Here is a 12,176-nt window from a genome sequence, read left to right on the forward strand (position 1 = left end):
TGCCTCTCCTCTACCAACAGCTAGCTATCTCCTCTGCCTCTCCCCTACCAGCAGCTAGCTAGCTCCTCCTGTTCGTGCCTCTCCTCTACCAGCAGCTAGCTATCTCCTCCTGCTCTTCTCTCTGCCTCTCCTCTACCAACAGCAAGCTATCTCCTCCGCCTCTCCCCTACCAGCAGCTAGCTGGCTCTTCCTGTTCCTCCCTCTGCCTCTCCCCTACCAGCAGCTAGCTATCTCATCTTGCCCCTCTTCTTCTCTCTGCCTCTCCCCTACCAACAGCTAGTTAGCTCCGCCTGCTCCTCTCTCCGCCTCTTCCGTACTACCAACAGCTAGCTAGCTTCTCCTTATCTTCTCTCTGCCTCTCCCCTACCTGCAGCTAGCTAGCTCCTCCTGCTCTTCTCTCTGCGTTTCCTCTACCAGCAGCAAGCTATCTCCTCCGCCTCTACCCTACCATCAGCTGGCAAATCTCCTCCACCTCTCAGCCACCAACAGCTAGCGAGCTCCTCCTGCCCCTGCTCCTGCCTCCGCCTCTCCTCTACCAACAGCTAGCTAGCTCCTCTTCTTCCTCCTTCTGCCTCTACCCTACCAACAGCTAGCTATCTCCTCCTGCACCTCTCTCTGCCTCTCCTCTACCTCTCCTCTACCAACAGCTAGCTATCTCTTCCGCCTCTCCCCTACCAACAGCTAGCTAGCTCCTCCTCTTCCTCCCTCTGCCTCTCCCCTACCAACAGCTAGCTATCTCCTCCTGCACCTCTCTCTGCCTCTCCTCTACCTCTCCTCTACCAACAGCTAGCTATCTCTTCCGCCTCTCCCCTACCAACAGCTAGCTAGCTCCTCCTCTTCCTCCCTCTGCCTCTCCCCTACCAACAGCTAGCTATCTCCTCCTGCTCCTCGCTCTGCCTCTCCCCTACCAACAGCTAGCTATCTCTTCCGCCTCTCCCCTACCAACACCTAGCTATCTTCTCCTCCTGCTCCTCACTCTGCCTCTCCTCTACCAGCAGCTAGCTATCTCCTCCTGTTCCTCCCTCTGCCTCTCCCCTACCAACAGCTACCTCCTCCTGCTCCACCCTCTGCCTCTCCCCTACCAACAGCTAGCTATCTCCTCCTGCTCCTCACTCTGCCTCTCCTCTACCAGCAGCTAGCTAGCTTCTCTCTCTACCTCGCCCCTACCAGCAGCTAGCTAGCTCCCCCTGCTCTTCCTCTACCAGCAGCTAGCTATCTCATCCTGCCCTCTTCTTCTCTCTGCCTCTCCTCTACCAGCAGCGAGCAAGCTCCTCCTGCCCCTGCTCCTCCCTCCGCCTCTCCTCTACCAGCAGCTAGCTATCTCCTCCTGTTCCTCCCTCTGCCTCTCCCCTACCAACAGCTAGCTATCTCCTCCTGCTCCTCACTCTGCCTCTCCTCTACCAGCAGCTAGCTAGCTTCTCTCTCTGCCTCTCCCCTACCAGCAGCTAGCTACCACCTCCTGCTCCTCACTCTGCCTCTCCTTTACCAACAGCTAGCTCTCTCCTCCGCCTCTCACCTACCAGCAGCTAGCTATTTCCCACTGCTCCTCCCTCTGCCTCTCCCCTACCAACAGCTAACTAGCTCCTCCTGTTCCTCTCTCTGCCTCTCCCCTACCAACATCTAACTACCTCCTCCTCTTCTCCCTCTGCCTCTCCTCTACCAGCAGCTAGCTATCTCATCTTGTCCCTCTTCTTCTCTCTGCCTCTCCCTTACCAACAGCTAGTTAGCTCCTCCTACTCCTAGAAGCTTCTCCTTCTCTCTGCCTCTCCCCTACCTGCAGCTAGCTATCTCATCTTGCCCCTCTTCTCTTCTCTGCCTCTCCCCTACCAACAGCTAGCTATCTTCTCCTTCTCTTCTCTCTGCCTCTCCCCTAAATGCAGCTAGCTAGTCCCTCCTGCTCTTCTCTCTGCCTCTCCTCTACCAGCAGCTAGCTATCTCCTCCGCCTCTCCCCTACCAGCAGCTAGCTATCTCCTCCTGTTCCTCCCTCTGCCTCTCCCATACCAACAGCTAGCTAGCTCCTCCTGCCCCTGCTCTTCTTTCCGCCTCTCCTCTACCAGCATCTAGCTTCATATTCCTGTTCCTGCCTCTGCCTCTCCTCTACCAGCAGCTAGTTAGCTCCACCTGCCCCTGCTCCACCCTCTCTCCGCCTCTCCCCTACCAACAGCTAGCTTGCTCCTCCACCTCTCCCCTACCAACAGCTAGCTATCTCCTCCACCTCTCCCCTACCAGCAGCTAGCTATCTCCTCTGCCTCTCCCCTACCAACAGCTAGCTATCTCCTCTGCCTCTCCCCTACCAGCAGCTAGCAATCTCCTCCTTTTCCTCCCTCTGCCTCTCTTCTACCAGCAGCTAGCTAGCTCCTCCGCCTCTCCCCTACCAACAGCTAGCTATCTCCTCTGCCTCTCCCCTACCAACAGCTAGCTATCTCCTCTGCCTCTCCCCTACCAACAGCTCGCTAGCTCCTCCTGTTCCTCCCTCTGCCTCTCCTCTACCAGCAGCTAGCTATCTCCTCTGCCTCTCCCCTACCAACAGCTAGCTATCTCCTCTGCCTCTCCCCTACCAACAGCTAGCTATCTCCTCTGCCTCTCCCCTACCAACAGCTCGCTAGCTCCTCCTGTTCCTCCCTCTGCCTCTCCTCTACCAGCAGCTAGCTATCTCCTCTGCCTCTCCCCTACCAACAGCTAGCTATCTCCTTTGCCACTCCCCTATCAGCAGCTAGCTATCTCCTCCTGTTCCTCCCTCTTCCTCTATCTCCTCCTGTTCCTCCCTCTACCTCTCCTCTATCTCCTCCTGTTCCTCCCTCTGCCTCTCCTCTATCTCCTCCTGTTCCTCCCTCTGCCCCTCCTCTATCTCCTCCTGTTCCTCCCTCTGCCTCTCCTCTATCTCCTCCTGTTTCTGCCTCTCCTCTATCTCCTCCTGTTCCTCCCTCTGCCTCTCCTCTATCTCCTCCTGTTCCTCCCTCTGCCTCTCCTCTATCTCCTCCTGTTCCTCCCTCTGCCTCTCCTCTATTTCCTCTTGTTCCTCCCTCTATCTCCTCCTGTTCCTTCCTCTATCTCCTCCTGCCTGAATCAAAAGGGTGACATACATACCTGTCTCTTGGCAGCCCGTGCTGTGCCAGACACGAGGCTGTGGAATATTAATCGTGTGTGTGTGTGTGTGTGTGTGTGTGTGTGTGTGTGTGTGTGTGTGTGTGTGTGTGTGTGAGAGAGAGAGAGCGAGCGAGAAAGAGAGAGAGCGTTAACAGTACCACCTCCTTAGCTGCAGCCACTGCTGTTGCTTAGGGTTGGAATGTTGAGGCTGCAAAGCTGTCATCAAGGCAAAGGGTGGCTCCTTTGAAGAATCTCAAAAATTAACCATTTTGATTTGTTTAACACTTTTTTGGTTTGTACATGATTCCATATGTGTTATTTCATATTTTTTAATGTTTTCGCTATTATTCTACAATGTAGAAGTAGTAAAAATAAAGAAAAACTCCAAACGTGTCCAAACGTTTGACTGGTACTGTAGGTCTCACGGCAAGGGACATTCCTCATCCAAAATGACACTGTCTGATAATGTATGTGTGTATTGTTGTATTCATTAGCCTTGCTATTAAAAGCGTAGTGTTTTATATTCAAGTTGAAAGCTGGTCACTGCAGTGATGATGACACAGCAGTTTTCAAGCGACCAGTATCGGGCAGCCATTTTGGCTCCACCAGTTAGACAGTCTTTTGTGTAAAGTGAGCTCTGCTCTCTTCTTATTTGAATGGTCTTATCCCACAACACAAGGGAGTAAATAACACAGTGGAATAGTGGCTTTTTGGCAGTGGGACGGTGTTACTGAAGCTCAACCAGGGTGAAAAGCCTTTTCCTCTGTTCCGTCTCGCAGACTTCCATTACACACTCCATTACTGACACCATTCTCTCCCAAAAAGACATGAAATATGAACCCAATGGAAATAGAGAAAATTGAATAATAATACATTGTAAAAAAAAAAAAGGACCCAATGCATCGGCAGGGTTGGCATGATAAGGAGTAAGGGGCCTTGCACCGAGCCCTGGGGGACACCGTTTGTATCTGCAGCAAAGTATTATTATATTGCAAAAAGTGACCAATTGCAATTGCATTGGCAATGTGGTAAAATGTAGATTTCATTGTCATTGTTGCCAAATTGGGTATTATCATTGCTACATATTCAATTAGTAACCAAGCTAATTGTTTGTTGAGTGACAGCTCCAGAGGCTAAGCGAGAGAAAAAAGATCGGAGCACATATGGTTATCAAAATGTAATTACTTTATTAATATGGTGTAGAGCAGGAGTTTTTCCCCCCATGTTTGGATTGCTATTATCTTACAATGAGCCTTTAGCTTTAGATACAGGCTCAATGAAGTGTGACCATATCACTTAGCATACTCTTTCAGAAATATTTAAATAAGAAAATACACCTCCCAATCTCTCTTATGTAAATTAGCTTCCCTGATACAGAAATATGTGTGTATGTTAATCTTCACACACACACACACACACACACACACACACACACACACACACACACACACACACACACATTCTCGGAGATGCGGAGCATGAGCAGTTGATAGTCTCTGTTTTGTGGTGAGTTCCCAGCTCAAAAGGATATGTGCCTCATCTTTGACTATACCAAAGCAATTACACTCCCTGGGTATTTATAGTTAGTGTCCTCCCACAGCAACGATAAGGGTAATGAATGTAGCGCTAGCAAGCGTTATTAAAGGGGGATATCATGGTGTTGTCTAGCTCTCCAGCCCTGATCCATAGAGAGAGGTTATGGATGATTTGAGGAATCTATTCATTAGCGTCTGTGGCATTGGGTAGACGCTGGCATCTGAGGCATCTGCCACTGTGTGTCAACGTGAATCGCAGGGCCTTTTGAGTGTTGTCGCTAAACTCCCACCTCGACCGCCAGTCGGAGAGGCCATGAACCCAGATAGTTGTTTCTAGTGTGTAATTTCTCCCTACTACTGTATACTGCATACAGACAGACGCATTGAAACCCAGCTCAGCAGAGAGACAGAGATTATTTCTCAAATATCACCCTCCTCCAGATTTTATGATCTGACTGAATTGGATTATAGTCTTTAATCTGATTTTTCTCTCTCTCTCAACCCCCCCTCCCCTCCTCTTTCTCTCACTCTCTCTCAACCCCCCCATTCTCTCTCACTCACTCTCTCTCTCAACCCCCCTGTTCTTTCTCTCACTCTCTCTCAACCCCCCCATTCTCTCTCACTCACTCTCTCTCTCAACCCCCCTGTTCTTTCTCTCCCTCTCTCTCTTGCTCTCTCTTCACATCTTTCTCTCTCCCCATCTCGCTCTCCTTCTCTCTCGCTCTCCTTCTCTCTCTCTTTCTCTCTCCCCATCTCGCTCTCTTTCTCTCTCGCTCTCTCTTTCACTCCCCCTCTTTCTTTCTATCCCTCCCTTTCTCTAGTTTCAGCATCGAGCCTAACTATGACTTCCTGTATATCTACGATGGGCCAGACAGCAACAGCCCTCTGATTGGCAGCTTTCAGGACAGCAAGCTTCCAGAGAGAATCGAGAGCAGCTCCAACACCATGCACCTGGCCTTCCGCAGCGACGGCTCCGTCAGCTACACCGGTTTCCACCTGGAATACAAAGGTAGGACGCTGTCATGCTCTCTTAGATTCTTAGATTTCAGTTTTCTCATAGAGGGAGATTTCTTCTTAGCTGTAAGGTCTAGTTACTCTACCAAAGTCAGAAATATACATTGTTTACTATACATTTTTGCATACGCAGAGTTGAAGGAGAATACAAATGCTTTCTATCTCTAGATTAGACTGTCAGCAGGGGTAGATGTTTTTAGCATTTCAATGATGCGTTTGGTTAGACTCTTCTTTACTCTGATTAACATGAAAATCCCTCCCTGTCTGTGTTACCAGCCTGCGTCTCCTGTTGAAGGTAATTCCTCATGTGTATTTCTACCCCCACTTTAGCCAAGCTGCGTGAGTCCTGCTTCGACCCAGGCAGTGTGATGAACGGGACCAGGCTGGGCAGCGACTACAAACTGGGGTCCACCGTGACGTTCTACTGCGAGCCGGGTTACGTTCTCCAGGGCTATTCCACTCTCACCTGTATCATGGGGGACGACGGCAGGCCCGGCTGGAACAGGGTTCTACCCAGCTGTCAAGGTTTGGAGCATACCATCGTACCTGTTTTATTATTTATTATTTATGAACCTTTATTTAACTGTTGAAGCTATAGATATGGACATAGCTGTGGACTATCACAAAAATAAAATAGGATAAGTGTGTCTACTTAAATGACTAAAATGTCAATGTAAAATGTCAGTGGGAAACCACAATTTTAAATATATCTGTTGGTATATTTACTGAGCCAGGGGAGGGAAGGAAAGAAGGAAGGAAAGAAGGAAGGAAGGAAGGAAGGAAGGAAGGAAGGAAGGAAAGGAAGGAAGGAAGGAAGGAAGGAAGGAAGGAAGGAAGGAAGGAAGGAAGGAAGGAAGGAAGGAAGGAAGGAAGGAAGGAAGGAAGGAAGGAAGGAAGGAAGGAAGGAAGGAAGGATGGAAAGAAGGAATAAGAATCCAAGGATTGGATTTAGTAGCCAGTCTAAAACAATCACTATGGCTTACAGCACACATGCAAGCACACAGAAGATAACCGTAAGACTAGACTGCTAAGCTGTTTGTGTTATCCTTATGTGTGTTCCATCCTGGTCTTTTCTGGGCAGATGTCGCTTGGCCAATGTATTGAATAAATGGGTCACATGTTCCCTCCGAAGGTCAAAGCAGGTGTTGAGCTCTGCTCTGTGTGTCTGTTTGTTTCCTCCAGCACCATGTGGGAGTCGTTCCACAGGGTCAGAGGGCACGGTGCTGTCTCCTAACTTCCCCCGCAACTACACCTCAGGACACAGCTGTGTGTACTCCATTTCCGTGCCACGAGAGTTCGGTAAGGACACAGTATAAACTCACACTTTTGTTAGAGGCTTTTGGTGTGAAATAAGCTCAATGTGGTATGAATTGATGTGGTGCTTTTGTTTGGGGGGGGGGCGATATACTTAATTAAAACTACACTATCAGTCTTCTTTGATGCGTTTTTTAAAGCGAAATACCAATGTTAAAATAATTCAACATATCCATCGGCTCTTTTGGAAATTGTACCTTTTCATCTTGATATTAGGCTACAATTTGACGGTATAGGAATATTTTAACACAGACCTCTGCTGTATAAATATTTTAGAGTTCTTTATCCAATTTCATTCATTCATCAGTATTAGTCCCCCATGGGTAGCTACAGGAAAGTCTTCTGGGCAGGTGCTTTATTAGGAAAGTTGTGTGGGTTCAGACACAGCAAAGTACTGCTCACCTGTAACTAAGCAACGAGCCATCGATTTTCTGTCACGCAAGGCTTTAAAAGCGTTTTGATGGCATAAGGACTTGTCTCGCAGGAGGGTGAGATATAAATGGCTGCTTTTACACAGGCAGCCCAATTCTGATATTTTTTTCCATTAATTGGTCTTTTGACCAATCATATCATATCTTTTCACATCAGATATTTTTCAGAACTGATCTGATTGGTCAAACTTGACCTGTTTCAGCATTCTAGCCTGTTATATCTCAGTGTTACATTTCTTTCTTGCACTTGATTCACACTGCCTTCCTCAATCAATATGTGAACATTGGTAGTGGAAAAGTCAATTGTGTTCCAATTAACCCTCTCCAGTCCAAGCCCTGTCTAAGCCTGGGGATGGGTTTCTACTGAGCTATGTGGAATTGTTTTAAGAAGGTCATAGCAAGGATCATTTAGCTATTTGATTTAGAATTTTATGACCCCTTGAAATATCACCCCAAAAAGTATATCAGCGGGGCCGGAGAAAATTGACTCTATAGATTTCAGCACCCTGGACAGCAACCATTGGGCTGTCTCTGAGGGGTGGTACCTCGGACAGATCGACAAATGGCACCACATTCCTTACATAGTACAGTCTATGGGCCCTGGTCAATATTTTACTCTTATCCAGTTAACTCATGGGGACTATTATAAGCTCCACCACCATTAGTTTAGGAATGATTGAGCTTCTTTTTAATTTATTTTATATAAAATAGTTGATTATGTATGCCAAACACAATACAGATTTAACTCCGGTTACTCAGTTTTGCTCACACAGTGGGGGGCAATGGGAAGGATTGGTGTGAAGATTACTCCTCATTTCTATCCCTCTGTATGACCCAGTCCTGTCAGTCCTCTAACTCTGAGTTCACAACACTGCTCTCTCAAACCCAGAGATATCTATTTAAAAGGAGTGCATTTGTTCTCGAAAGCCGGATACAAAAAGCCTAGTGTGGATTTGCTCAGAGGGGATTGACTCCTTGACAGCCCTTCTAAACACACACATACTGTGTGTGTGTGTGTGTGTGTGTGTGTGTGTGTGTGTTTTGTGTGTGCGTGTGTGTGTTTTGTGTGTGCATGCCAGTGTGTTCGTGCGCGTGCCCGCGTGTATGTCTTATGATACCCACACAGTATAGTTATAATGTAATAAATATCAATCTCAGTATGATATGATTAAGACGTTGTTCTTGAAACCTTCAGTCTGACTAAATAATGTGAGGGAATGTTTGACAGAATCTAACTCTAACATACATTATTTGCTACATTAAAATATGGAAGCGTTGTCTGAAATAAACTAGCTAGCATATCTCCGTCATAATGGGTTTTAAGGGAGAAGTATCTACAAATAATGTCTTCTGAAATCTGCCAGCATTTATGAGAGAAGTAATCACGTATAAATTTTGCTGCCACAGTACCCAGCCTGACACAACACATACAGATGACGTTGTAAGTTTACGTTCACCTCAGCCAAATACATTTAAACTCAGTTTTTCACAATTCCTGACATTTAATCCGAGTAAAAATGCCCTGTTTTAGGTCAGTTAGGATCATCACTTTATTTTAAGAATGTGAAATGTCAGAATAATAGTAGAGAGAATTATTTATTTCAGCTTTAATTCCTTTCATCACATTCCCAGTGGGTCAGAAGTGTACATACACTCAATTAGTATTTGGTAGCATTGCCTTTAAAATGTTTAACTTGGCCTTCCACAAACTTCCCACAATAAGTTGGGGGAATTTTTGCCCATTCCTCCTGACAGAGCTGGTGTAAATGACTCCAATACTTTCACTTTGTTGTCCTTAAGCCCTTTTGCCACAACTTTGGAAGTATCCTTGGAGTCATTGTCCATTTGGAAGACCCATTTGCGACCAAGCTTTAACTTGGTTAAATTTTCATTTCTCATGATGCCATCTATTTTGTGAAGTGCACCAGTCCATCCTGCAGCAAAGCACCCCCACAACATGATGCTGCCACCACCGTGCTTCACGGTTGGGATGGTGTTCTTCGGTTTGCAAGCCTCCCCCTTTTTCCTCCAAACATAACGATGGTCACTATGGCCAAACAGTTCTATTTTTGTTTCATCAGACCAGAGGACATTTCTCCAAAAAGTACAATCTTTGTCACCATGTGCAGTTGCAAACCGTAATCTGTCTTTTTTATGGCGGTTGTTGAGCAGTGGCTTCTTCCTTGTTGAGAGTCTTTCAGGCTATGTCGATATAGGACCTGTTTTGCTGTGGATGTAGATACTTTTGTACCTGGATTGATTTGCACTTTTCGCACCAAAGTACGTTCATCTCTAGGAGACAGAACGCGTCTCCTTCCTGAGCGATACGATGGCTGCGTGGTCCCATGGTGTTTATACTTGCGCACCATTGTTTGTACAGATGAATGTGGTACCTTCAGTCATCAAGAAATTGAACAAAAAAAATTCTGAGGACTTGGCTGATTTCTTTAGATTTTCCCATGATGTCAAGCAAAGAGGCACTGAGTTTGAAGGTAGTCCTTGAAATACATCCACAGGTACACCTCCAATTGACTCAAATGATGTTAATTAGCTTATCAGAAGCTTCTAATGTCATGACATCATTTTCTGTAATTTTCCAAGCTGTTTAAAAGCACAGTCAACTTAGTGTATGTAAACTTCTGATCCACTGGAACTGTGATACAGTGAATTATAAGTGAAATAATCTGTCTGTAAACAATTGTTGTAAAAATTGTGTCATGCACAAAGTAGATGTCCTAACCGACTTGCCAAAACTGTAGTTTGTTAACAAGAAATTTGTGGAGTGGTTGAAAAACGAGTTTTAATGACTCCAACCTAAGTGTATGTAAACTTCCGACTTCATCTATACATCACAGGCTGGGAACATCAAAGGAGCTGGTGCACTCAGGGGTAAAGTGCCTTTCTCAAGGGTGCAATGGCAGTAGGTAGTATGCAGGATATTGAAGCCGGTAACACTCTGGAGATTTCCCCGCAGGTAGCTTGGGGGATCATACCTTGTATTCTGCAGTAGCTTTGGGTTAGACCTAACAGACTACTGTAAAGCTTCTTTCCCGAAACACAAATGACATTCACCTAGACAAGATTAATAGATCAATAGATCAATAGAGACAGAAATAGATGGGAGATGGAGAAATGGGAGGTTTTGCTTTGCTGTCTAATGCATGACAAACAGGGAGCTAACAGGGAGCCTTGATTCAGTGATTTCATTGGATTTCCATTTGAAGGTAATAGGTGTCATGGTTATAAACATAAACAATAATCTTTAGACAATTTATTTTGTGAGCCATGTCATTATCTGCCATTCGTTTTGATTGACCTGATCCTTGATCAGTGTGAGCATTGCATTCTGGACATAATCACTGGTAGAACATCATTAGCAAGGGACAAGAGATTAGAACACACACACACACACACACAGATTTTACAAGGTCTTTGGCACATGTGGCTCAATACTAACGGTAGAGGGGCAGATTTGTCACTTCACACCAGTAAACTGATTGTAATAATAAAGTCATTGCAACCAGCTTAGTCGTCTGGGACAGTTGCTCAAGTTTTTAGAGGGGTGAATCAGCTTTAACATTGCCGATAGATTGTGGGTTCTATCAATGTAGTTGAGTTTATTTAGTTTCATTTATTTGCACCAAAGAAAACAAGTGATAAACAACAATATAGATGTTTTTTTAAGTCTAATTATAAATGGTGTGCAGGTGTGGTTGGAAGCCCAAGGGCTTATATGAAAACCACACCACAAAAATAACTATACCACAAAAATCGATATACTGTACAACACATAAGTATAAAAAAAAGGTTAGTTAAAGAAGATAACAAAATCTGCAAATTATAAATTGATAAATAAAATTATCAGCAATCAGGAAGAAAAAAAATTGTATTTGTTTTGTTTAATTAAATGTGTGTGTGAGAGTGAGGCTATATGGAGGAGATTACTGAGTAGTTTGGTTCATCAGGCTGACCCTCAGTCTTCATAGAGATTACTGAGTAGTTTGGTTCATCAGGCTGACCCCCAGTCTTCATGGGGATTGCTGAGTAGTTTGGTTCATCAGGCTGACCTCCAGTCTACATGGAGGAGATTACTGAGTAGTTTGGTTCATCAGGCTGACCCCCAGTCTACATGGAGGAGATTACTGAGTAGTTTGGTTCATCAGGCTGACCTCCAGTCTTCATGGAGATTACTGAGTAGTTTGGTTCATCAGGCTGACCCCCAGTCTACATGGAGGAGATTACTGAGTAGTTTGGTTCATCAGGCTGACCCCCAGTCTACATGGAGGAGATTACTGAGTAGTTCGGTTCATCAGGCTGACCCCCAGTCTACATGGAGGAGATTACTGAGTAGTTTGGTTCATCAGGCCGACCCCCAGTCTACATGGAGATTACTGAGTAGTTTGGTTCATCAGGCTGACCCCCAGTCTTCATGGAGATTACTGAGTAGTTTGGTTCATCAGGCTGACCCCCAGTCTTCATGGAGATTACTGAGTAGTTTGGTTCATCAGGCTGACCTCCAGTCTTCATGGAGATTACTGAGTAGTTTGGTTCATCAGGCTGACCCCCAGTCTTCATGGAGATTACTGAGTAGTTTGGTTCATCAGGCTGACCCCCAGTCTACATGGAGATTGCTGAGTAGTTTGGTTCATCAGGCTGACCCCCAGTCTACATGGAGGAGATTACTGAGTAGTTTGGTTCATCAGGCTGACCCCCAGTCTTCATGGAGATTACTGAGTAGTTTGGTTCATCAGGCTGACCCCCAGTCTTCATGGGGATTGCTGAGTAGTTTGGTTC

At 45.8% G+C, this 12,176-nt stretch overlaps 1 protein-coding gene across 3 annotated transcripts in view; it reads left to right on the forward strand.

Moving 5' to 3' along the window:
* The window catches only part of LOC135551748 (CUB and sushi domain-containing protein 3-like), an 826,047-nt gene that overhangs the window by 579,306 nt on the left and 234,565 nt on the right, over positions 1–12,176 (forward strand). For all 3 annotated transcript variants that reach the window (XM_064982949.1, XM_064982950.1, XM_064982951.1), the window contains 3 exons: positions 5,445–5,632; positions 5,968–6,162; positions 6,820–6,936. In XM_064982949.1, the coding sequence (XP_064839021.1) occupies positions 5,445–5,632; positions 5,968–6,162; positions 6,820–6,936 (500 nt within the window). The remainder of the gene's footprint in view (positions 1–5,444; positions 5,633–5,967; positions 6,163–6,819; positions 6,937–12,176) is intronic.

This window comes from Oncorhynchus masou, chromosome 13 (genome assembly GCF_036934945.1).
Source record: "Oncorhynchus masou masou isolate Uvic2021 chromosome 13, UVic_Omas_1.1, whole genome shotgun sequence".
In the NCBI taxonomy this organism is placed as follows: Eukaryota; Metazoa; Chordata; class Actinopteri; order Salmoniformes; family Salmonidae; genus Oncorhynchus; species Oncorhynchus masou.